This window comes from Chiloscyllium punctatum, chromosome 18 (genome assembly GCF_047496795.1).
Source record: "Chiloscyllium punctatum isolate Juve2018m chromosome 18, sChiPun1.3, whole genome shotgun sequence".
Classification (NCBI taxonomy): domain Eukaryota; kingdom Metazoa; phylum Chordata; class Chondrichthyes; order Orectolobiformes; family Hemiscylliidae; genus Chiloscyllium; species Chiloscyllium punctatum.
The window spans coordinates 77,496,996-77,521,722 of NC_092756.1; the positions used below are offsets into that span (position 1 = coordinate 77,496,996).

The 24,727-nt window shown below is 40.3% G+C and overlaps 1 protein-coding gene across 1 annotated transcript in view; it reads left to right on the plus strand.

Annotated features, from left to right (window-relative positions):
* Nucleotides 1–283: 283 nt before the first annotated feature.
* The window catches only part of LOC140489208 (sterol regulatory element-binding protein 2-like), a 73,590-nt gene continuing 49,146 nt past the window's right edge, over nt 284–24,727 (plus strand). The window contains exons 1-5 of the mRNA XM_072588501.1: nt 284–530; nt 2,673–3,044; nt 5,690–5,880; nt 12,876–13,019; nt 19,240–19,464. Coding sequence (XP_072444602.1) covers nt 446–530; nt 2,673–3,044; nt 5,690–5,880; nt 12,876–13,019; nt 19,240–19,464 — 1,017 coding nt within the window. The 5' untranslated portion in view covers nt 284–445. The remainder of the gene's footprint in view (nt 531–2,672; nt 3,045–5,689; nt 5,881–12,875; nt 13,020–19,239; nt 19,465–24,727) is intronic.

A 24,727-nucleotide genomic window follows, 5' to 3' on the forward strand; every position in this document is an offset into this window, starting at 1 on the left:
AGGCAGAACGACGCATCCCTACCTACTGGGCGTTAAGGACGCGCGGAAAAAAGTTGGAAGGCGAGCGGCCGCCAGTCACCAAGGCGACGGACTGCGCCGGTATTGACGTCGCATCACCCCATCAGGCCGGCTGGCCCAACGATTGGTCGACCCGCCTCTCGTGTTCACGACCAACACCAACGGACGCTGCTCGCGCCACCGCTCGAGGAACACGCGTGCTAGAGGGGGCGTGACCACCAACACATAGGGGGGGGCGGAGCACGAGGGGAGTGGGGCGGGGTTAGTGGCGCAACGACATGGGGTCGGCCAAGATGGCGGGGCTAGCAGCAGTAAAATAGCGAAGATAAATAAAAATGTTGGGTTAAAGTACCAGGGATATGACCTGAGATATAAGAAACTGTAACGTTCTTGTTGTTGGAATTCCAATTTTTGGAGTCTTAAAGCAATGGAGAGTGAGGATCTATCGTTTGAGAATATGGACCCTTCATTGAGTGAGCTCAGTGAGGGGCTGAATTTTGGGGATATTGATGGTGAGTTAATGCTTTAGTTCATGTTTCCTCCCAAAAAAATGTTAGTCCGTTTAAAACAAACATATAGAAATTATCATTGAGAATGTAAAGTATGAATGTTAGGGGATAGACTGAATTGACCTACGTGTAGAATCTTATTTGTGTAAATCGTTTCCTTTGTTTACTGTTAGTCACCATCAATACTCGTCTGATATTTGTTGACTGTTAACTTCCCGTCTCTTCACTGACAGTAAAATGTAGCATGGAGTGTAGTTTCATGAATAAAGTGATCGGTGTGTAAAATCTGTGACGTCAAACACATGATAATGTAGTGACTTGAAAAATATTATGATAACACAGCCTGTTTGATTCGTTTTCACAACAGTGTGCATTTATATGCTACCTTTTAACATAAGATATCCTCTGCTGTTTTTCTGACATCTGGTATTGTATGAGCAGATTTTTCATCTGATTAAGTATACTGGGCATCAAAGCCATTGCCATTAGATCCTGCTTTTAAATTCCATTACCTGGTCATTTTCTTTTCTCTCTCTCTGACTGAAGCTGAACGCTTGGCCCAGGATTGAGTTTCAGCCTACATCTCCAGAGAGTCACCAAGACTACCTACTTCCTCCTTATCAACATTATCTGTCTCTGAAACGTAAACTTCAAGTTCCATTTTGAAAAACGCAACATGGATTGTGGCACTTCACAAAAAGATCACCTGCACTGACACCAAGCTAAGAGCTATTGGGAATGATGAGCACACACCAATTAAAGAGGGTTCAAAGATGATCTAAAAGTGAAGTGGGAGGAATTCCAAAGCTTGGGAAATGGACAGCTGGAAGATTGCGGAAAATGTTAGGGCAAAGAGTTTGGGAAATTTCAAAAATGATGGAGTCAGCAAAACAAAGAATTCTTTGAGTGATGTTACAGAAGAGATGTGGCTATATTGCAATTTGAGCATGAGAGTGTGAACTTAATTTTGAGGAAGGAGCTAACTTGGGCCACTGAGCACAGGAGTAATAGATGGATGGCACTTGGTATGAGTTGGTAGCAAAGTTTTGAATAAGATGCAGATATATGCCAACCTAATAACATTAGAATAGCTGGATGTAAAGGAAACAAAAGCATGAATGTGGATTTCAGTGGTAGATAGTATGCCACGTTTTGGTACTTTAATTAAGAGAAGTGAATGTTTCTATACCTTCCTGGTTCTTGACAATAAACTAAAATCCATTATCTCCATCGCTTGGTGACTTGATTGACTGTGAAGTTTTGACAGCCACAATATTAGATTTCCATTATAGTTATTTTATAGCAATTTGTTTTCTGAAGCCTTTGAGGAACATTCACTAATAGAGGCTACATAGTCAGCCATAGTTCAGTTGGTTGAACTCTTGCCTCAAGTTATGAGGTTCTGGGTTCACCTCTCCCTCCAAGACTTGCATACAAAACACAGGCTTACATTGTATTGCATTACTGAGAGAGTGCTGAACTGTCGGAGCTGCAACCATGGTGTCAATGTAAAAAGATTCCAAAACACTATTTTGAAGAAAGGAGAATTCTCTCTGGTGCTTTGGTCAATATTTGTTCCTCATTCATTACCAGTAAAAAACTGATTACCTGGTCATTATATTTGTGGGAGCTAGTAGTTTGCAAGATGGCTGCTGTGTTTTCTACATTACAACAGTAACTACGCGTCAAAAATTCTTAATTGACTTTGAGACAAGCGTTCTATGGGAATGTAGGAATTAGGAGCAATCCAGTGAATTGACCCCACTCTGTGATTTAACATGACCATGGTTGATCTTATGATCTCAATTCCAGTTTCTTGCCTGCTCCCCAAAACCCTTTATCCCGCTTTTCATCTGAAGCTTATCTACTTTTCTTGAATCTGTTGATTGATTCCACCTCCCCTGCACTCTGGTATACATTTTTACACATTTGAAAGAAATTTAGTTAACAAAAATGTGGATGAAACTTTTTATTTAAAAAGTTACAAAGATATCTCACTATTGAGGAAAAAGAAACACGTTATAACCGACAGCAATGTTATTGCTTACATTTCAAGGTCACTGATATGCAACAAGAGATTAAACAAAATTGAAAATTAAATATAAAAGAATCTGATTCTAGTCTTTCGCTTTATTCTTTTTACAGAAATGCTGCAGTTTGTCAATGGCCAAGTCGGAGACTTTCCCGACCTATTCGATGAACAGTTCAGCAGTGGGCTGACAGGGTGTGACAAGGTTGAGCAAACTCCTATCACCATGCAGCAGCAACCAATTCAAGTACAGCACCAACAGCAACAACTAACTCAACAAGCTGTTCAGCCGTCCACATCGCCAATACTGTCCCAGACTCCATCTGCTTCCCAAAGAACCACCCCAGCACTTCAGCCTCGTCCACCAGCACAGACACAACCACCGCAACAAACATTCATGATAGCTTCAAATTTTACCTCAACCCCAACACAGACTCGTTTCATTCAACAACCAGTGCTAACCTACCAGAACCAGGGAGGATTTTCAGGTATTCTTGTGCTACAGCTTGGGTATGGAGGTGTATCAGTGTGGTTCTAGATTGTATCAACAAAATGGTGGAAGGCAGTTTTCACTTTGTGTAGACTTTATTATTTACATCATAGATGTAGGCCTTTCAGCCTAATAGTCTATACTCTGTTTTTATACTTCACATTAGTCTCTTCTCACATTGGCAAACTCCTTTCTCTCTTGTTTCTCCAGCATATGTTTAATTTAGCCTTTACTATTTTCCTCAACCACTCCATATGACAGTGAGTTCTAAATTGTAACCACTCATTGGATAAAGAAAGTTCTGGTGACATTATCCACTTTTCAAAGAACCTAGGTACAAGTGACAATATTCTATAAATCACTAAATCTTAATCTTGAATTCCTTGATGGATTTATTAATGATTACTTTGTATTTATGGTCCCTAGTTTTGGATTGCTGTACAAATGGAAGATATCTTCTCTACACCTCCTCATATTAAAAATAAAATTGCAGAATGTGGCCATCACTAGCAAGGCCAGTATGTGTTCCTTATTCCTCCTTGTCTTTTTGGAGAGCAGTTAGGAATCAGCTGCATTGCTGTGGGCATTACTGAAGCCCGACAAGGGTAGCAGATTTCCTTTCCTAAAGGACATTGTGCATCAGTTGAGATTTTGCAAAAGCCTGCAATAATAAATACAGTCAATATTACTGGGACGCACTCTCATCTCCAGTTTGAATTCAAACCCACCAGTGTGATGATGGAATTTGAAGTTGAGTCTCCTAAGCATTAGGCTGGGCCTCTGTTATTAGTGCAAAGATATTATCGCTATGCCGTCATCTCCCACTAAAAGGTTTAATCTTATATTTTCTAGAGTAAGTAACCCCAGCTTGTTTGGCATTCCTGATGAAAGCTATGAAAAATATTGTTTTGAACAAGACAGGATTATTGATCTTTATGTTAAAACATTTAGCCTAATTTTAAGCTTGTTGAATAAAAATATATTAATTATAGATGACACATTCTTTTTGAAGTCAACCAGAATAGGATTAGTAAACAGGGGCAAAGTGATGAGTCGCTGGTAAATTTTTGGAGGTGATTACAGAGCGGAAAATGACAGACCTGAAAGTGAGTCACTTCCTTTAAATTTAATTGGGGAAGTCATGTGTTGTGCAAGTGGGGAAAAGTAGCTTTGTGGTTTCACTGAAGCAGAATACGTTTTCCCCTCCTGTTTCACCATGGTGTAAGTATTTGTGTTGAAATCAAATTCTACAGGGGAGTAGGGCGCTTCTGACTGTGTACTGCACATAATGGCTATTCATTGTATGTAAGCCCAGAAAAACATGTTCGACTGGAAGGAACATTCCTTCAGGCTTTCACCCCTACTCACTTTGCTCAGTAGCAGAAGCTTTCTTGAGGTTTCTTGTGACAGTGTTTATGCCACTTCATCTGAACTTTTGTTGATTATGTTCAAACCTGGACCTTCTCATCTGTGCCTTGGTTACATATTTCATTAGCACTGGAATAACTACTTGGTAGTACATAACTTTAAATATTGCTAAAAAGAGACCAGAAGTCGAGGCCTTTTGTTTTGCGTTCATTTAGATTCAAACACAAGAAACAAGGGGATACCTCTTTATATAAGATAAGAAGGGGCACTGATTGGTTGGTTGAGATGAAACAAAAACAACTAACTGCCAATACCTAGGCAGGTAGACTCTGGTCAGGGTTTGCCTTGGCAATGCAGCAAGATTGGCAGTCTCCATGGTACATCTTTTCCCACACAAAAGGTACATTGTACGTATGAATTACCTTTGGCCATTTAAAACCGAGTTCTGAATATCAATATATGTAGCTTCCAACATGCGCGAATGCATCAGAGAATCTGACTGATGGTCTTAAATCAGTTCCTGATGTAATTCTTCACATAGTCTGGATTATTCGATACATGATTTCCAATTGCAGAATTGCATCTAATGGCAGACATTAAATCTTGAATTTCTTAACCTTATGCCACAACTGGAAACATCTCTTCATCTCTTCAGTTGAACTCTTTCACCATCATTAAGATCTTCCCTTTGCCTCCCAGGTGGCCTCAGGGTGATGGATGCACCTGATAAAGAGGAGCACATGTGGGTTTTCTATCCTCCCAAGGTGATTTTGATCCCAATCCAGGGGAAAAAAATGGAACCTAAATGTAACCTCCTCTCTCTGCACCTGTCAGGTCATCAATCATTAAATTCAAAGCATAGAATTCGCATTGCATTCAGATCAGCAAATTAAGATTTGGTTAACATCATACAAGAGACAACACCAACCTAGTTGGTGAGCATTTATCTGTTAAAGTGGTGGAGAACAATAATCATTAACCTGCATTACTACTTTGTATTTTGTGAATGTGGACCTCATTTTGTTCCATTGTTGCAGTTAAACACTTAGTTTCCAAGGGATATATGACACTTCGACGTCCCACTAAAGTTCACTATCTCATACCTAAGTTGAAAGTAAATTGCCCAGCAAGCACCCATTCTGCAAGTTTATTAAAGAGATTTGTGTTTTGGATAGAGTTTTGTTTCAAGTTCATGGGAGACAAACATTAGGAGTGATGTGTTTGCTGCTGTTAATAGCCCAAGGTTTACTTATTTTAACTTCAATATTTTTACAGTTCTTCAACCTCAGATACAGAACCTGGTCACTTCCCCGCAGGTCCAGCCAGTTGCATTCCAGCAGCAGGTACAGGGTCTGGCTACTCACAGGATGCTTACTTCAACCACCACTGTGGGCAACATTCAGACACTGACCCCAGGCACTACCACTACTGTTCAAACACTCTCGCCACAAGTGCAGCAAGTACCTGTAAGTATATATTTACTTATAATTAACCAAATTCATTTTAATTTCTGTAGCTCCTATCTCTCAGACCACTATATAATGGGAATTTTCTGGTCAACAGGGTAGAGCATGATGGTTTCTGAGCTGATGCAACTATGGAAGTACAATATCAGGGAAGACAATTGGCCTAGGATGTATGATGTAAACTTAGAAAAATCTAGGGGCTTCAGAGCCGAGATACTGGCTCCTAGAATCAGTGTAAAGTCCCTTCGGAAAAAAATCTATCTGTCAGCATGGTTTCATTCTGAAAATACCAAGTCTCATTCTTTAGTGCCAGAAAGTACCTTTTGTGGAATGGAGATTTTTGGCTGCCATTCAATTGTCAATCAAACATCGTGCTTTAGAAATACTTGTAGCTTGTCATATTTTGTGCAGCAGTATAACAAGTCAACTTGCTTTGCACAGGTAATGAAGTGGCGTTAACCAGTTTCTTGCACCAAGCACAGCGAAGTATTGCCAGTATATATCGAGGACTTGAAAATGTATTCAGAAACAAAATTCTCCCAATTTTGCAATTGCAACCATACTCGGATAGGTTACAAGCAATGAGGAACAGATTAATCAAATGTAGAGGAATTGTAAAAGTGAACAAGATTGTGGTGATGAGTGACATGAGACGTATAATATGGCAAGTGAAAAATTACGTCATTAAATAAGCACAACAAAATGGATTTGTATAAATTAAATGGTATTCCAAGGGCACGACACAGCAGAGAGATCTGAATTTATCAGCATATTGATGGCAGTAGTATCAAGAAGATATAGGATTTTCAATGTGCTCCCTGGAGGAATACTGCAAATTCTTCAAAACTGAGTTTGTGAGTAATGCTGATCCAGCCCTACCTAATACTTGCGTAGAAATGTTTCTTGCATTTATTTTTGAGTATAGTATTATATCAATGGGCATTCATGGAATGCACAGAAACAGCCCATTCAGCTAAACCAGTACATGCAATTTATTTTAATCTTTCCTACTTTAATCTAACTAGTATAGTTTTATTACTTAGCAAATGCAAAACCCTGGAGTCAAATGATTGCCACATCATTTGCTGAGTTTAAAGTGATTAGTCCCCTACTTAGTCTCTAGAGAGGTGCCTCCTTGCTAATGTGCAGCATTGTTTGTGTCACTTCAAGTGCATAGTTTAGAGTACAGTGTACATTGGCTGTACAGAGACCCCAGATTGACCTGAACCTGATAAGCAAGATCACTCTTGTCCTGGTAGTTCAAAGCCTGATGCTTAATAAATAAGCTTTGTCTCAAGAAACTTGAGTGGCTTCCTATGTATCTTATTCCTTGATCCAAAGATGTCTGCTGGTAGACCTTGCTCCACCAACTTTATTATTCACCCAAATCAATGTGTCCTAACTTTACCATTTTCCCCTTTTGTGTGTTTGCTTCCTCTTAAATGTACCTATGCAGTTCATGTCAGCCACACCAGGTGGTAGTGACTTCCACATTATTAGCACTCTCTGGGTGGAGATGGTTTTCCTAAATTCCCTTTTGGACTTTCTCCTATATAAGCATTTTATGGACATCTCCCCTGTCTATATTTTCATAATCTTAAGAACCTCTACCAGGCTTCTCTTTAACTAGTGAAAGGCACTTCTTAGTCAGAAATGTGTGTGATCAAAGTGACGTGCTTAACCAAGATATTTCAGCTCAATTTGGAAGTGAAGAAAGAGAATAGATGAGACCGTGGATATGCTAATTGTGATTGGTTATGTGGGCAAAGATTTATTTTGGATGAATTTTATTTATTTTTATTAACCACTTTTATAGCACTTTTAAACCAAATGAAGCACCCCAGAGTGTTTTACAGGAGCATTATAGAACAAAATATGGCACAGAACCACAAACTGAATCTCTTACGAGGGGGGAGAAAAGGTATAGAAGCAAAAAGGTTTGAGGAGAAAATAAGGTAAAAACAATGACTGCAGATGCTGGAAACCAGATTATGGATTAGAGTGGTGCTGGAAAAGCACAGCAGTTCAGGCAGCATCCGAGGAGCAGGAAAATCAATGTTTTGGGCAAAAGCCCTTCATCAGGAATACAGGCAGAGTGCCTTAAGGGTGGAGAAATAAATGAGAGGAGGGTGGGGAGAAAGTAACATAGAGTACAGTAGGTGAGTGGGGGTGGAGATGAAGGTGATAGGCCAAAGAAGAGGGTGGAGTGGATAGGTGGAAAGGTAGATAGGCAGGTAGGACAAGTCATGGGGACAGTGCTGAGCTGTCCATCCTCCTGTCCACCAACAACCCACCCTCCCGTCCTGGCACCTTCACCTGCCACCGCAGGAATTGCAAAACCTGCGTGGACCTGACCAGGTAGTCACGGAGGGAGCGGTCTTTGTGGAAGGCGGAAAAGGGTGGGGAGGGAAATATTTCCGCCCTCACCTCCATCCAAAGCCACAAAGGAGCCTTCCACATCCATCAAAGTTTTACCTGCACATCCACCAATATCATGTATTGTATCCATTGCACCCGATGCGGTCTCCTGTACACTAGGGAGACTGGACGCCTCCTAACAGAGCGCTTTAGGGAACATCTCTGGGACACCCACACCAATCAGCCACACCGTCCTGTGGCCCAACATTTCAACTCTTTCCCCCCCCCCCCCCCAATTCAGACGAGGACATGGAGGTTCTGGGCCTCCTTCACCACCGCTCCCTCACCACCAGACGCCTGGAGGAAGAACACTTCATCTTCTGCCTCGGAACACTTCAACCCCAGGGCATCAATGTGGACTTCACCAGTTTCCTCATTTCCCCTTCCCCCACCTCACCCCAGTTCCAAACTTCCAGCTCAGCACTGTCCCCATGACTTGTCCTACCTATCTTCTTTTCCACCTATCCACCCCACCCTCCTCCCTGACCTATCACCTTCATCCCCACCCCCAATCACCTATTGTACTCTATGCTACTTCCTCCCCACCCCCACCCTCCTCTCATTTATCACTCTGCCTGTATTCCTGATGAAGGGCTTTTGCCCAAAACGTTGATTTTCTTGCTCCTTGGATGCTGCCTGAACTGCTGTGCCTTTCCAGCACCACTCTAATCCAGAATTTGAGGAGAGGATTCCAAGTCTTGGGGCCAACGTAGCTGAGATATCAATGGTGTAACAATTAGCGGATTGCCCCAGCGGTCACAATTTGAGCAATGCAGATATCTTGGAGGGTTGTGGAGTTGAAGAATGTCCCAGAGAAATGAAGGGATGAGGCCAGGGACAGATTTGAAAATGGGTGAGAATTTCAAAATTAACACATAGCTTGTCTAGGAGCCACTATGTGAAAAATCACGCGGGTGATAAGTGAATGGAATTTGGTGTAAATTAAGACAGGAACAGCAGAGATTTGGTGACCGTAACTCTTCAAATAGTAGGATGTGGGAGATCAGGTAGGCTTACAATGGAAGAGTCCAGCCAAGAGATAATAAAGGCTTGTACGAGGTAGCAGATGAACTGCAGATGACATTAATTTGAAAAGCAGTTCTATTGATGGCACTAATGTGTGGCTAGAATCCAATGGGTTTTTTGTTTTTCTCTATTACCATGTTTCAGTTGCCTTGTTTCACTTTCCATTAGCTGTCAGTGACCTTGACAACTATTATTATCATAAAAACCCTACAAGAAGCAACAACTGAACACGCAGTGGAAATTATCAACCTAGAGATGTTGAATCTAAAAGACAAGCATCTTGCTCTAGTCAAGGAATCTATGCAAAATGATGCAGCTCTCTAAGTGCAGTTGGAAGAAGTGCTGAAACGGTGGCCTGAGAGCTTCAAGCATGAAGTTGTTGATACAAGAGACTATTGGGCATACAGAAATGAATTGATAACCCAAGATGGCAACTTGTTCAAAGAAATTTAGAATCATTTATCTCTAAGGAGATGAGAAGAGAGATCCTGAGGTGGACCATATCAAGGAATTTTTAAAAAATTTTCATGTTTCAGGTTGAGTCAGAACTTAGTTTGCATTCCGAATTGCCCTTTAGAGTAACCTCAACCTATTGAAACGTTCCAGGGTGCTTCACAGGAGCATTGTTGAACAAATATATACAGAACCACAAAATGAATCTCTTAAAAGGAAAAAAATTGTGAGCTGCCTTCTGGAACCACTGCTGTCCATTTTCTAACCCATGATGTGGTTAGTGTGGGAGTTCCAGGATTTTGACCCAGCAACAAGTCAAGATGATCTGTCTCTTGAAGAGGAACCTGCAGCTAGTGGTGTTCCCCTGAATCTGCTGCTTTTTTTGTCCTTCTAGACAATGATGGTCATACGTTTGGAAGATGTTGTCTCAGACACTTGGTGAATTTCTGCGGTGTATCTTGTGGATGGTATGCTCTGCTGTTGCTGAGCATCGATAGTGGAGGGACTGAAAATTTGTGGATGTGATGTCAGTTGTTTTGTACTGAATGGTATCAAGCTGCTTGAATGTTGTTTGAGCTGCACTCATGCTGTATTCCATCTCTCACTCCTGACTTGTGCCTTGTAGATAATGGAAAACTGAGGAGTCTGGAGATGAATAACGTGCTGCACGACTCATAGATTCTGACCTGCTTTCAGAGCCTAATTGAGAATACTTCTGAGGAAGGCAGGAGACTGGTGTACTGCCAAACAAGGGCACTGAGATTATGATCCGTCAGTGCAGTACTTGTAACACCTAGCAAGCTTCACTTGTATGATCATTCACTTGTAACACTTGATAGCAAGTTTGGGTCAAACTTGATCAAACACAAGAAGGGAAGTAATGGCATATGACCGAACCAAAATAAGAGGCGAACAGAGTTTTAGGATGGATCTTCTTGGAAGAGAAGCAAAATACTGTGAAACCTGTTTTCTGATTTAAGATCTTTAAGTTGTTCTGTGTATATTAAGTTCAGTTGCCTTTTAATACTTCAATTATTACTGTTTCCCTTAGTTTGACAATGCTATAGTTTGCTCAGCTACCAAGAATAAAAATTCTTTACATGCAGTGGTGCTCTGCTGTTACATTGTAGATGTTTAATATTGTAGTGAATAATGTGGGGATGGCCTTTAACAGCAGGTATCTGATGCATTAAAATCAGCAACAGGGTAGATGTTTCTAACCAGAGGTGTTCAAAGATGTTATTACACACCTCTGGAGCAGTTGGGAATTGAGTCAGGAGGCTCAGATTAAGAGCTAGGGATGCTATCACTGCACCATAAGAACCCTTTAGCTCCAAGGTACGATCTACAATTAGATACTGCTGAGCTCATAAATTTACTTTTGCAAAATGATATTTGAGTGACTTTTTTTATCAAATGGAGCTTTTGTTACTTTTTAAGTCTGTCCTATTCCTGCTCTAAATTCTAGTTCTTGTGTAGGGAGTACAGATGTAGTGGATGTGGTCATTCAAAAGATATTTGAAGTGTCACATGAAAAGCTTCAGTTTTGCTAATTAGTCTAAAATGCAATGGTTGGTGGCAACTTGAATTTAGGTCTTGGAGTGGAATTTGAATCCAAGACGATTTGTCTAGGATGAGAGAGTATGCAAATTAATACCTCAAATAACTGTTAAGAGTTCAACTGATGAGATTCATGTTTGAGATTAAAAATTTGCTCCTGCAACTCACCAGTGGTTTAGTTGTGAAAAAGGCTCCTGTAAAAGTTGTGTAAAGCAAGTTGGGCTGTATTTGTGAGTTTAAAAGAATGAGAGATTATCTTATTTGAAACCTAAAAGATTCTTATGCACCTAGACTGGTTGCTGAGATGATGTTTCCCCTTGTGGAGAAAGTCTAGAACTAGTGATGCACAGCTTAAAACTTTAGACAGATGTTTCTTTCCCCCTTAAGTGTGTACTCTGTGGATTTCTTGCCACAGGGAGCAATGGGGGTTGGACAATTGAATATATTCAAGGCTGAGATAGACTGATTCGTTAATCCACATGGGGTCAAGAGTAATGGGGAACAGGTAACTGGTGTTGAGCTGTGTAATTGTCTTATAGACTACGAAGTTGAATCTGCTCAGCTATTTGATAAGATTGTAGCTTTTACTTTCCTATTTACCCCGGTTCCCTTTGCCCTTGTCAGTCAAGAACAGAGGAAGCAGCTTGATAGGTGGAATAGCCTGCTAATTTTTGTGTTCTTCTCCAGATGATGCAGTTGACCTCGTGAATGTGCACATTCAAAAGGTGGTGGTTCAAATGTTATGTAATAATAAACTGGCTAGCAAAATTGAAGCCTGTGAGACTAAAAGTTTGGTGACTGCTTGAATAGAAGTCTTGATGTGGAACTTAAACCGAGACTATCTGATTAGTATGTGAGATTGTTGCCGATGAAAATAAGTGAACACTGCTTTGATTTTCTGTTTTATTGTATCTTCAAGACTTGACACAAGGGTTTGTGATGCAAGTGCTTCTGCAGTTTTCTGTTTATCACAATGCAAATTATGTCTTTAAAAATATACTGCAGGGTTCTGTTTTTATAGTGTCCAGAAATGTAGTGTTTTAAAATGCTGCTCTTCCCCAATCCTCACCTCTGCCACTTTGAATTCGTAAAAGCTGGATTCCCACCTCCAGAATAAATTTTACTATTTAAACCACATCCGTCTCCTGTAAAATCCTGAGTACCTTTAACTTGCCAAAGCTGATTGTGTTTATTGTTGCAGAGTTTGGAATCGAACAAGTTTATCATAGAGAGAGTACAAGGTTCAAAATCTTCCACAACTTAGGGGATTTCATATTTTTCTGTATAACGAAATAAATAGTCCATCAAATTTTCCTTAGTTGGCAGTGTGTCCTAAATTTGGCAAGAAGAGTCAGTCCATCACTTAACTGTTAAACTGCAACTGGTTACTTAATTTTTTTTTAAAACCAGGTATTAGATTCTGTTCTCATTTGTGAAATCAGCTTTATTTCTCTTTACTTTTGAACAAGTATTTCAGTTATTAATCATATTGTTGACTTCATTTTTGTGACAATTGGGTCCCTTTTATTCTATTCTAGGTACTGGTGCAGCCGCAACTCATAAAGACTGACTCCTTGGTCCTAACAACTTTGAAAGCTGATCGCAGCCCAGTCATCGCAGCAGTGCAGAATCCAACCATCACAACACTGGCCACTCCAGTACAAACAGCTTTACAAGTCCCAGTATGTTCTACTCAAAGAGATGAGTTGTTAATGCAAGTTCAAATAAAAGGGTTGTTTCTTTTAATGCATGGTTTGCCTTAGAACCTTACTTTTAACACGTATATCTACATTCTGACTAATATGGAACCATAACTAAATGTCGGAGTTCCAATGGCCCAAATAATTTGTTCGGAAAGAAGTTTTCTACTTGAGGTCACCAGTGATGTAGTCGATGGACTGATTTGAAGAATCACTTTCCAGTTATTGAGTTAATTGGTCTCAGTTGGGTGAACAAGGTGACTAGTCAGCTTCATAAGCTTTGACAGCTCATTCATATTTCAGTAAAGCACGTGGAATTGGAGTTAGTGTACTAACATGGATAGGGAACTGGTTGGCAAACAAGAAACAAAGAATAGGAATAGATGGAACTTTTTTCAAACAGTGACTAGTAGAGTACCACAGGGATCAGTGCTTGGATCTCAGCTATTTGCAATATGTTAATGATTTAGATGAGGAAACTAAATCTAATATCTCAAAGTTTGTAGATGACACAAAGCTGGATGGGAGGGTGAAATGTGAGGAGTGTGAAGAGATGTTTCATTGTAATTTAGGCAAATTGAATGAGTGGGCAAATGCATGACATTATGTGTGGAAAAATAAATGTAAAGTTATCCATGTTGGTAGCAAAAATAGGAAGACAGATTATCATCTGAATGGCAATAGATTGGGAAAGGGAGGTGCAACAAGACTCATGTAACTTTATATATCAGTGGCTAAAATTAGCAGCAGCTGGTGAAGAAGACAAATGGTATGTTGGCTTTCAGTGAGAAGCTTTGAGTACAGGAGCTTGTTTTACTGAAATCGTATAGGACCTAGGTGAGACCATACCTGGAGAATTGTGTGCAGTTTTAGTTTCCTTATTTGAGGATGGATGTTCTGCCCATGGAGGGAGTGCACAGATGTATGAAGAGGCACTGGATCGGTTAATGCTATATTTACTAGTGTTGAGAAAAATGATGGCTTATTGTAGAAACTTGTAAAATCTTAATAGGTCTAGACTGGATTAACCACAGGAATGATGTTCCCAATAAATGGGGATTCCAGAACCAAGAGTCAATGGTTTAAACATACAGGAGAAGCCATTTAGAACTGAGATGAGGTGGGATTTCTTTGTACAAGGTGGTGAGCTTGTGGAATTCTCTTCTACATAAAGTAGTTGAGGCTAAAACATCAGATGTTCTTGATGAGAGTTTGCTCGCTGAGCTGGAAGGTCGGTTTCAGACGTTTCACCACCATTCGAGGTAACATCATCAGTGTGCCTCTGGTGAAGCAATGGTGTTTCATTCTGCTTTCTGTTCATGTGTTTAAGTTTCTTTAGGTTGGTGATGTCACCTCCGGTTCTTTTTCTCAGAGGATGGTAGATGGGGTCCAAATTAATCTGTTTGTTGGAAGAGTTCCGGTTGGGATGCTTTGCTTCTTAGAATTCTTGTGTGTGTCTCTGTTTGGCTTGTCCTAAGATGGATGTGTTATCCTAATCAAAGTGGTGTCTTTCCTCATCTGTATGTATGGATACTAGTGATTGTGGGTCATGTCTTTTTCTGGCTAGTTGATGTTATTGTATCCTGGTGACTGGTTTTCTGCCTGTTTGTCCAATGTAGTGTTTGTTACAGTCCTTGCACGGCATTTTGTAAATAGTGTTTCTTTTGCTTGTTGTCTGTATAGGGTCTTTTTAAGTTCATTAGCTACTGTTTGTGTGTTGGTTGGTTTGTGGGCTACCAAGATGCAGGGAGGTCTGAGTAGTCTGGCAGTCATTTCAGATGTCTTCGTTGTAAGGTAAAGTGGCTAGGGTTTCGGGGCACGTTTTGTCTGCTTGTTTGTGTTTGTTGCTGAGAAATCGGTGGTCTGCATTTATTAGATACCTGTTCTTCTTAAATACGTTGTATAGGTAATTTTCTTCTGCTCTTCATGGTTCTTCAGTGCTGCAGTGTGTGTTGGCTCATTTGAAATAACGACCTAATGCAGCTTCATTTGTGGGTGTTGCGATGATTGCTTCTATAGTTAAGTATTTGGTCCGTATGTGTTGTTTTCCTGTAGACGCTGGTTTGAAGTTCCCTATTAATTGTTTGCTGTACTGTGACATCTAGGAATGGCAGTTTGTTGTTTTCCTCTTTCGCTCAGTATCACTAGTATCCTTACATACAGACGAGGAAGGACACCACTTTGGGACAACACATCCATCCGAGGACAAGCCAAAGGCATGCACAAGAGTTTCTAGAAACATGGCAGTCCAATTGGAACTCTATCAACAAACAGATCAATTTGGACCCTATCTACCAACCTCTGAGAAAAAGAACTGGAAATGACATCGCCAATCCAAGGAAACCTAAGCACATTAATAGAAAGCAGGACATAACACCAGTGCTTCACCAGAGGCTCACTGATGATGTAACCTAGAATGGCAATGAGACATCTGAAATCGAACTGTCCAGCTCAACGAGCAAACTCAGATCAAGAACCTCAACCTGAGCTGCAATCTTTTCAAATCTTGCTAACATTGAATGTTTTCAAGAAGTGAGATACGGTTCTTAGGGCTAGAGGGATCAAAGGATATGGGGAAAAAGTGGGGACATGGTACCAAGTTGGATGATCAGCCATGATCATTTTGAATGGCAGAGCACAATTGAAGGACTATTGGCCTACTCCTATTTTGTGTTTCTGCGTTGTGTTGTACATGTTTTGAAAAAGTTAATATTGAGGGTCTAACATACTGGAGTTCAGAAGAGTATGATGTGATTTAATTGAAACACATAAGATCCTGAGGGGACTTGACAGGATGTATGCTGACCTTCTTGTAGCATGAAATGGAATTAGGGTCCAGAGTTTAAAGATCAGATGTCTTCAATTTAATTGGAGATGAAAATTGATTTCTCTTGAGTGATTAGCCTGTGGAATTCTCTTACCCAGAGAGAGTAGTGGAGTCTGCGTCATTGAATATATTTAAGGCTGTGATAGTCAGAATGATAGGGTCTAGGATAGGAACAGTACTTGAGCTTCAATAGTATCAGCTCCTTTTAAGGCCTGCTTCAGGTAATTGACTGGTAAGTGTCCCTCAGTCAGCTGAGTGAGCTACCTTATTTATCTTTTCACTCGACGACTGAATTTTAAATTTTAAAAATAGAGAAAGTTGGCCTCTTGCTCATTTTACCTTCTATGGCTGGGCATGCCAATCATTTTGCATGAATAACATGTCCAAAAGACTCCTTTTGAGTTTTAAAAAAAATATTATTTTACAATTTTCTTCCTCTTCTGACCTTGTTCAGCTCTTTATTAGTTCCTGCCTCACCCATCTTGCTCTGAAGATCTTTGTCGAGTCCCCATTTTGAAGCTGTTGATTGCTTCTTCTTTCCCAAGGCTCGAAACCTCACATCTATAATAAGTATTTTTAAAGAAAATATACTTTTTGCTATACTTTCTATGCTAATAAATATTTGTTGAGGGTTACCATGTTCATTTTATTAGGATAATTATTTGTTTTTGTATTTGTGTTGTGTGTATCACTGGTAAGACCAGTTTCTGTCTTTCATTCCTGATTATATTTGAACAGGTAAAGGCAGATCTCTTTCACTAAAGGATATTGATGAACCTGATTTGATTTTTAGTCAATTCAATAATTTTTACAATCACTCTGTAAGATTAGCATTTTATTCCAGATTTATTGATTGATAGCATTTTTAAGTTCCTCCAGCTGCGCTGGTAGAATATTAATCCAGGTCTCTGGATTACTGTTCCAGTATATTACAGTTATGCTACTAGAACTAATTGGGTCTTTCATACAGCTGTCATTGTCACAGTGGGCTGAATGATCAGCTCTTCTGCTGTATCGTTCTGCGATTCCTAGTTCATAAGTGCAAAGTTTGGATGTTATCTGATCTTTGGATGGCAAGATGAAGGAATCTGGTCTTCTTCAGGGTGTGCAATTCTCTGTTGCCTTCCTTTTTTTTTGTTTTTAGTGAATCTTTTATACCTCAGCCCCACACAATGCATGTGACTGTAACATTGTCCATGTTGTTCATTCATCCGAACTGTTGTACCTGTTTAGGTTTCTCCCCAGTTTCCTTTTCCCACTTCACCAGGTATGCTGGATGTGTCTTTTGTCCCAAGACTACAGCCCACTGAGGGTGTCATGCTAGCTGCAATGTTTATTTTGAGGTATCAATAGGACCACAATGCCATTTTATGCTCAATCCTGGAATCATCAAATTAAAGGGTACAGAAGAGGCCCTTTGGCTCATCAAGTCTGTACTGCCCTAAGACCATAGCCTTGAAGCGTATAATCTAAGTACTTTAAAGGTTGTGAGGTTTCCTGCCTTAACTGGCAAGCGGTGCATTATGGAACCTGATCATCCTCTAGTCAGAACATGGGCAAGATCTCATTTTAAAAGGAGAAGCTGAAATTAATTAATTTCCATCACATATATCTATGTTAAAATTTGAAGTGGAAAATTTTTTGTTCTTTTTCTATATATTTTCATGGGATGTGGTAATCTCAGGACCACCCAGCATTTTATTGTTTACTTCTAATTGTCCTCAAGGTGGTGACCAGCCAGCTTATTGAAGTACTGCAGTAGACAAGCGGGAGGCTGGAAGAATACTGCAAGCCAGGCTGCATCAAGAGAAGTTGAGTTCTCCACCACCTGATGGTGCCTGGCTTGCAGTGTTCTTCCAGCATCCTGCTTGTCTACTTTGGGTTCCAGTATCTGCAGTTTTTCAGCCTCTATTGAAGTACTGTAGTCTGTGCAGCATAGGTGATGGAGGGTGTTCTAGAAATTTTGACCTGGGGATGAACGAATTGGATACAAGTGTTCAAATCCAAATGATGTGTGAATTGGAGATGGTAGTGTTCATCTGCATCCACTGCCCTAATGCTTCTACATAGTAATGGTTATGTGTTTGAAGGGATGAGTTTAATGCTGTTTAAGAAACAATACTGTATTACTTCAATGCTGGTGGTGGGGGTAATTTTTAAAATGTCCTCCTTTTTGAACATTTCAAATCATTAGGCTGGTGGCATCTTCGAGCCGAGCCACTTTTTTTTGTCACTGAGATGTTGAACTAAAGAACTAAGATGACCTGAATTTAAAAGAGAAGTTTGTGAAGCTCAGGAAGTAGTCATTACGTGACTAGAAGCTTGGTGGAATGTTCTAGCAACTAGGGAAGATTGAGAGTTGTGGAGTTCCATATTGTTGAGGATCCGGAAAAATAATTTGTTGTCGTAGATTAATGATGCAGCATTGGGAGAACAAAGGATGCAAACTTTTTTTTTAAGCTTAAAAGCTAACAATAATGTTGTTTAGATACAAACGATGAAGGTTCAAGTAGGTCGATGGAATTGCTAGAAATTGAATTGCTAAGCTTTGGAGGGGTGCAGAGGAGATAGAACAGAACGTTGCCTGGATTGGAACTGTACGAGAGACTAGGAGTGGCTTGGATTGTTTTCTTAAGAGCAGCAAAAGTGTGGCAGCACCTGAATGAGGTGTGTAAGATTGAGAAACACAGACAAATTGGATAGAAAACAGCTGTTCCTCTCAATTGAAGGGTCAGTAATGAGACCACATGATTTTAAGATACAGACCAGGAGATTTAGAGGGTATTTGAGGAAAACTATTTTTACCCAGAGTATGGTGAGAATCCAGAATGCATTGCCTGGTGGGGGGGTGGGGGGTTGTAAAGGCAAGAAACCTCACAATCTTTTAAAAAGTATTTTGTTGAGCACTAGAATGTCATGATGTTCAAGCCTATGGGCCAAGTACAGGAAAATGGGTTTTGTTTAGGTAGGTCAATGGCACAAGTGCCTTCTGCCTGTATGACACTGACTGAATTTTATTTAGCAATTTTTAAAAAAGTAGCTTTGCCTATTTTTGATCTTTTGTAATGGGTGGAGCACTATTCAGAGTGCTTTCGTGATCCAACACAGCTCAAAATCCTTTTAACATATTTTCCCATGTCAGATTGCACTATGGAAGCATATTTTCTCGAGCTACCCTTTCTATTCATCCTGATTGTTTTCTGAAAGCAAAAGATTGGGATCAAAATGCCTATTGGGTGAAATGTCAAGTTTTGTGGGAGAGACCTAAAATGGAGACCAGAAGTGGTGGTTTTATAAAAGTTTTTTTGCAAAAAAAACCTGGAAAATTTGTACAAATGGATCAGTAGAGAATTTATTTATTGTTTTCTCTTTCAGACATTGGTAAGCAGTAATGGAACTATCTTGACAACTGTGCCAATGATGGTTGGGCCTGATAAGGTTCCAATCAAGCAAATTGTTGGGAATGGAAAAGCCCCAGTGGAGGGGCTGAAGGAGGGCGAGAAGAGAACAACTCATAATATCATTGAGAAGCGATATCGATCATCCATTAATGATAAGATCATAGAGCTCAAGGATCTTGTGATGGGAACAGAAGCTAAAGTAAGTCACCTATAATTTTTTTTCATTCAGAATGTTCTGTGTAATGGTGTGTTACATTTCTGAAGGTCACTGCTCATAAGAGTTCGAGGAAGAAAATAGTATACTGCAAGTGACAGTCCGATATATTTTTGATGATGCTGTCGCCTTAACGAGGTTATTTTGTCCTTGAGGTTTTTTTGGGGAGAATTTATAAAGGCAAAGGTACTGAGGGGTCTCAGAAGAGCCTAGTTTAACAGTGGCAATGGAGTGGCTAGTTCTCCCAGTTCGGGTTTTTTTTTCTAGATTTGGTTTAGTTGTGGCAGTCACAAGATGCTGGAGTCTAGGAATATTGCAGGCTTCAGTGAATGATCCCTCGCTGGCATCCTCTCTGAAATATCTTTGGATTTTGTTCCATCCTGCCTATAAGAATCTGTTTTAATTTACCATTTTGCCGAGGGGTGTGTTTAGGGAATGTTGCTGGATTGGAACAGTTCCTTAGTTAAGTTGTTATATTGGGTCAGTTAAGTTTTCCAGTAAAGTTATTCTAATTTTTTTTATTTTTGTTTGTGTTTCAACTGTAGTTTTTCAATAAATTCTCTTTTGCTTAAAACCAAATGCCTGCTGTGTCACACCTGGCATATCCACTTCACAGCTGCAGTTAAAATAAGAAAGAGTTAGGCTATCCTCATAAAATATTTTGAGGGGTTCTGGCCTGGTTCACAACATATTCTACTCAGTGGTTTGTGTTTCATTCATTGTTCGAATTAACTTTATTTATTAATTTGTTTATTTATCCTTTTGGTTTCAGTAGACATCTGGAAGAGAGTGCTGTAGGCATTTTTTAAAAACTCAGGAAGTTTGGGGTTTAATCTCTAATTTTCATATTTGGTGATTAGGTTATTTGGTTTTTGAAGGACAATTGATAATGTAATTCACCTCAGCATTTAGAGGTGACAAGTCGAACCTTGATTCAGAAATTATCAAAGCTTGTATGCGAGTATATTCAGCAATAAGGAGAAAGTGAGGACTGCAGATGCTGGAGATCAGAGCTGAAAATGTGTTGCTGAAAAAGCGCAGCAGGTCAGGCAGCATCCAAGGAGCAGGAGAATCGACACTTTCCTCATTCCTGAAGAAGGGCTCATGCCCGAAACGTCGATTCTCCTGCTCCTTGGATGCTGCCTGACCTCCTGCCCTATTCAGCAATAACCAGACCAATGTTAGCAGTGATCATGTCAGATCCACTTATAATTGATATTCCCTCATATTTATGTTCACACAGCTTCTTTGGCATATTTCAGGTAGCCTATCAGTGCTGAGCAAGAGGCAGTAACTTCTGACAGTGAGGCAAGCAATAAAAACCTAAAGTTCAATTACAGGGCTTGCTCACTGCTATTCTTAATCTATATTAGTTAACTAGACTTAGCGCGCAAGGCACAAATTTCCAAATCTGTCAGTGACACCGACAGGCAAGTGCAATTGGCAGACCTGTGCCTGCTTAACTTAGAAACAGAGACCTGAGTGAATGTGCACAATTGTTGAAGATAACTGCAGATTGAGAAAGCAATTTAAAAAGCACGTAAGATCCTGGGCTTTATGAATAGAGGCAGAGTGTACAAAATCAGGGAAGTTATGAAAAACTTTTATATAACACTGGCTCTGCCTCATCTGGAGTAACATGTCCCTTTCCAGGAACCACATTTTAGGAAAGGTGAAAAGGCTTCAGAGCAATTGCAGTGAAGATTCATGAAAATGGTTCTAGGGAGATAGTGAGGAAAGAGATTAATCTGAGACTGGTACAGTTGAGAACAAAGGCGAGTCAAACTGTCAGGGCAGGCAGGGACAAAGCAGAGAACAAGGTAAATTAAACTGCATTTATTTCAATGCAAGAGGCCTAACAGGGAAGACATTGAACTCAGGGTATGGTTAGGAACTTGGGACTGGGATATCGTAGCGAATACAGAAACATGGCTCAGGGATGGAAAGGACTGGCAGCTTAGTTTTCCAGGAAGGATAGAAAGGGAGGCAAGAGTGGAGGGGGAGTGGCCTTTTTGATAAGGGATAGCATTACAGCTGTACTAAAGGAAGATATTCCTGGAAATACATCCAGGGAAGTTATTTGGGTGGAACTGAGAAATAAGAAAGGGATAATCACCTTATTGGGCTTGTATTGTAGACCCCCCCTAATAGTCAGCAGGAAATTGAGAAACAAACTTGTAAGGAGATCTCAGTTATCTGTAAGAATAATAGTGGTTATCGTAGGGGATTTTAACTTTCCAAACGTAGACTGTGATTGTCGTAGTGTTAAGGGCTTAGATGAAGAGGAAATTAAGTGTGTATGAGGAAATTTTCAGATTCAGTATGTGGAAGTACCTACTAGAGAAGGTGCAAAACTTGACCTACTCTTGGGAAATAAGGCAGGGCAGGTGACCGAGGTGTCAGTGGGGGAGCACTTTGGGGCCAGCGACCATAATTCTATTAGTTTTAAAATAGCGATGGAAAAGGATAGACCAGATCTAAAAGTTGAAGTTCTAAATTTGGAGAAAGGCCAATTTTGATGGTATTTGGCAAGAACTTTCAAAAGCTGATTGGGGGCAGATATTTGCAGGTAAAGGGACGGCTAGAAAATGGGAAGCCTTCAGAAATGAGATAACGAGAGTCCAGAGAAAGTATATTCCTGTCAGGGTGAAAAGAAAGGCTGGTAATTATAGGGAATGCTGGATGACTAAAGAAATTGAGAGCTTGGTTAAGAAAAGGAAGGAAGCATATGTCGGGTATAGACAGGATAGATGGAGTGAATCCTTAGAGTATAAAGACAGTAGGACTATACTTAAGAAGGAAATCAGGAGGGCAAAAAGGGGACATGAGATAGCTTTGGCAAATAGAATTGAGGAGAATCAAAGGGTTTTTACAAATACATGAAGGACAAAATGGTAACTAGGGAAAGAATCTGGCTCCTCAAAGATCAGCAAGGCAGCCATTGTGGGGAACCGCAGGAGATGGGGTATACTAAACGAGTATTTTGCATCAGTATTTACTGTGGAAAAGGACATGGAAGATATAGAATGTAGGGAAGTAGATGGTGACACCTTGAAAAATGTCCCTATTACAGAAGTGGCAGATGGAGTTTAATTTAGATAAATGTGAAGTGCTGCATTTTGGGAAAGCAAATCTTAGCAGGACTTATATACCTTAACGGTAAGGTCCTCGGGAGTGTTGCTGAAAAAAAAGGACCTTTGACTGCAGGTTCAAAGCTCTTTGAAAGTGGAGTTGCAAGTAGATAGGATAGTGAAGAAGGCGTTTGGTATGCTTTCATTTATTGGTCAGAGTATTGAGTACAGGAGTTGGGAGGTCATGTTGCGGCTGTACAGGACATTGGTTAGGCCACTGTTGGAATATTGCGTGCAATTCTGGTCTCCTTCCTATCGGAAAGATGTTGTGAAACTTGAATGGATTCAGAAAAGATTTACAAGGATGTTGCCAGGGTTGGAGGATTTGAACGACAGGGAGAGGCTGAACAGGCTGGGGCTTTTTTCCCTGGAGCATTGGAGGCTGAGGAGTGACCTTTATAGAGGTTTACAAAATTATGAGGGGCATGGATAGGATAAATAGACAAAGTCCTTTCCCTGGAGGGGGGGCGGGAGTCCAGAACTAGAGGGCATAGGTTTAGGGTGAGAGGGGAAAGATGTAAAAGAGACCTAAGGGGCAACTTTTTCATAAGTGTGTGGAAAGAGCTGCTAGAGGAAGTGGTGGAAGCTAGTACATTTACAACATTTAAAAGGCATCTGGATAGGTATATGAATAGAAAGGGTTTGGAGGGATATGGGCCGGGTGCTGGCAGGTGGGACTAGATTGGGTTAGGATATCTGGTGGGCATGGACAAGTTGGACTGAAGGGTCTCTTTCCCTGTTGTACATCTCTATGACTATGACTCTATGTGGATGTCACTGGTAAGGCTCGTGTTTATTGCTCTTGAGAAATTGGTGAACGCTTGCCTGACTTGCTATATTCTGTAGTGAATGCGAATCTACTGTGCTGATTATGGAGGCAGTTCCAGAATTTTGACCCAGTGATACAAAGGAATGGCTGTTTTTATGTTTGTGGTATGTGGAACCTTGCTTTTAATATTTCTCTTTTGATTTATCCCACATTCCATCTGTATGTAAACATCAATACAAGTTACATGATCAAGGCTTTTAAATTTATTAACACATCAGTGCACGGAGAGAGCACAAATTTCATTGTTTAAAAAAATAAGTTGGCAATGAAATGAATGGTCAAGTTAACTATACCAGTCTGCAGTGGTGATTGTCTATACGGCAGCTATAATTTTGATCGTTTTGTTAAAGCATTTTTAAGGAAAGCGAAATGGTGCTAAGTTACTTTTAGTAGTGTAGTTTGAACGATCAGAACTTGTATTCATATAGTGATTTTAAGGGTAAAATGTCCCAAGACTCTTCAAACGAGACTGATCAAACAAACTTTGACACTGAGCCACAGAAAGAAATATTAAATGCAAATTAACTAATCATTAATATTGCTCATGATTGCTGTGTGTGTCTCTATGATTTCGCTTTGTTTTTTTTGTGTGGTCAGCCACATAACAAAGCTCGTTGAGCAAGATGGAAGCTGTTCCCTATATTTAAGAAATGATGAAAAGGTATTAGTGACAATTCAAGAGGGATTCACTAGGCTTATTTTTGGGATAAAGGGATTGACTTACCAAGAACAGATAGGATAGGCCTTTATTCAGAAGAGTTTAGCAGAATGAAGGGTGACCTTTAGATGTTGAGAAGTTTATAGAATCCCTGCGGTGTGGAAGCAGGTCATTCGGCCCATCAAGTCCACATCAACCCTCCGAAAGACATCCCACTCAGACCCAAGCCCCCTCTACCCTATCCCTGAAACTCTGCATTTCCTATAGCTAATCCACCTAGCCTGTGCATCCCTGGACATTATCGGCAATTTAGCATGGCCAAGAGTAGAGTGGTGCTGGAAAAGCACAGCAAATAAGGCAGCATCTAAGGAGCAGGAAAATTGACATTTTGGGCAAAAGCCCTTCATCAGAATTTAGCATGGCCAGTCTATCTAACCTGCACATCAGTGGAAGGAAACTGGAGGATCCGGAGGAACCCAAAGCAGACACTGGGAGAATGTGCAAACTCACGCAGACAGCTGCCCAAGAGTGGAATTGAACCCAGGTCCTTTGCACTGTGAAGCACCAGTGCTAACTGCTGTTTCCACTAGTGGGGGAGTTTTGAATCAGAGGGCACAGTGACAAAATAAG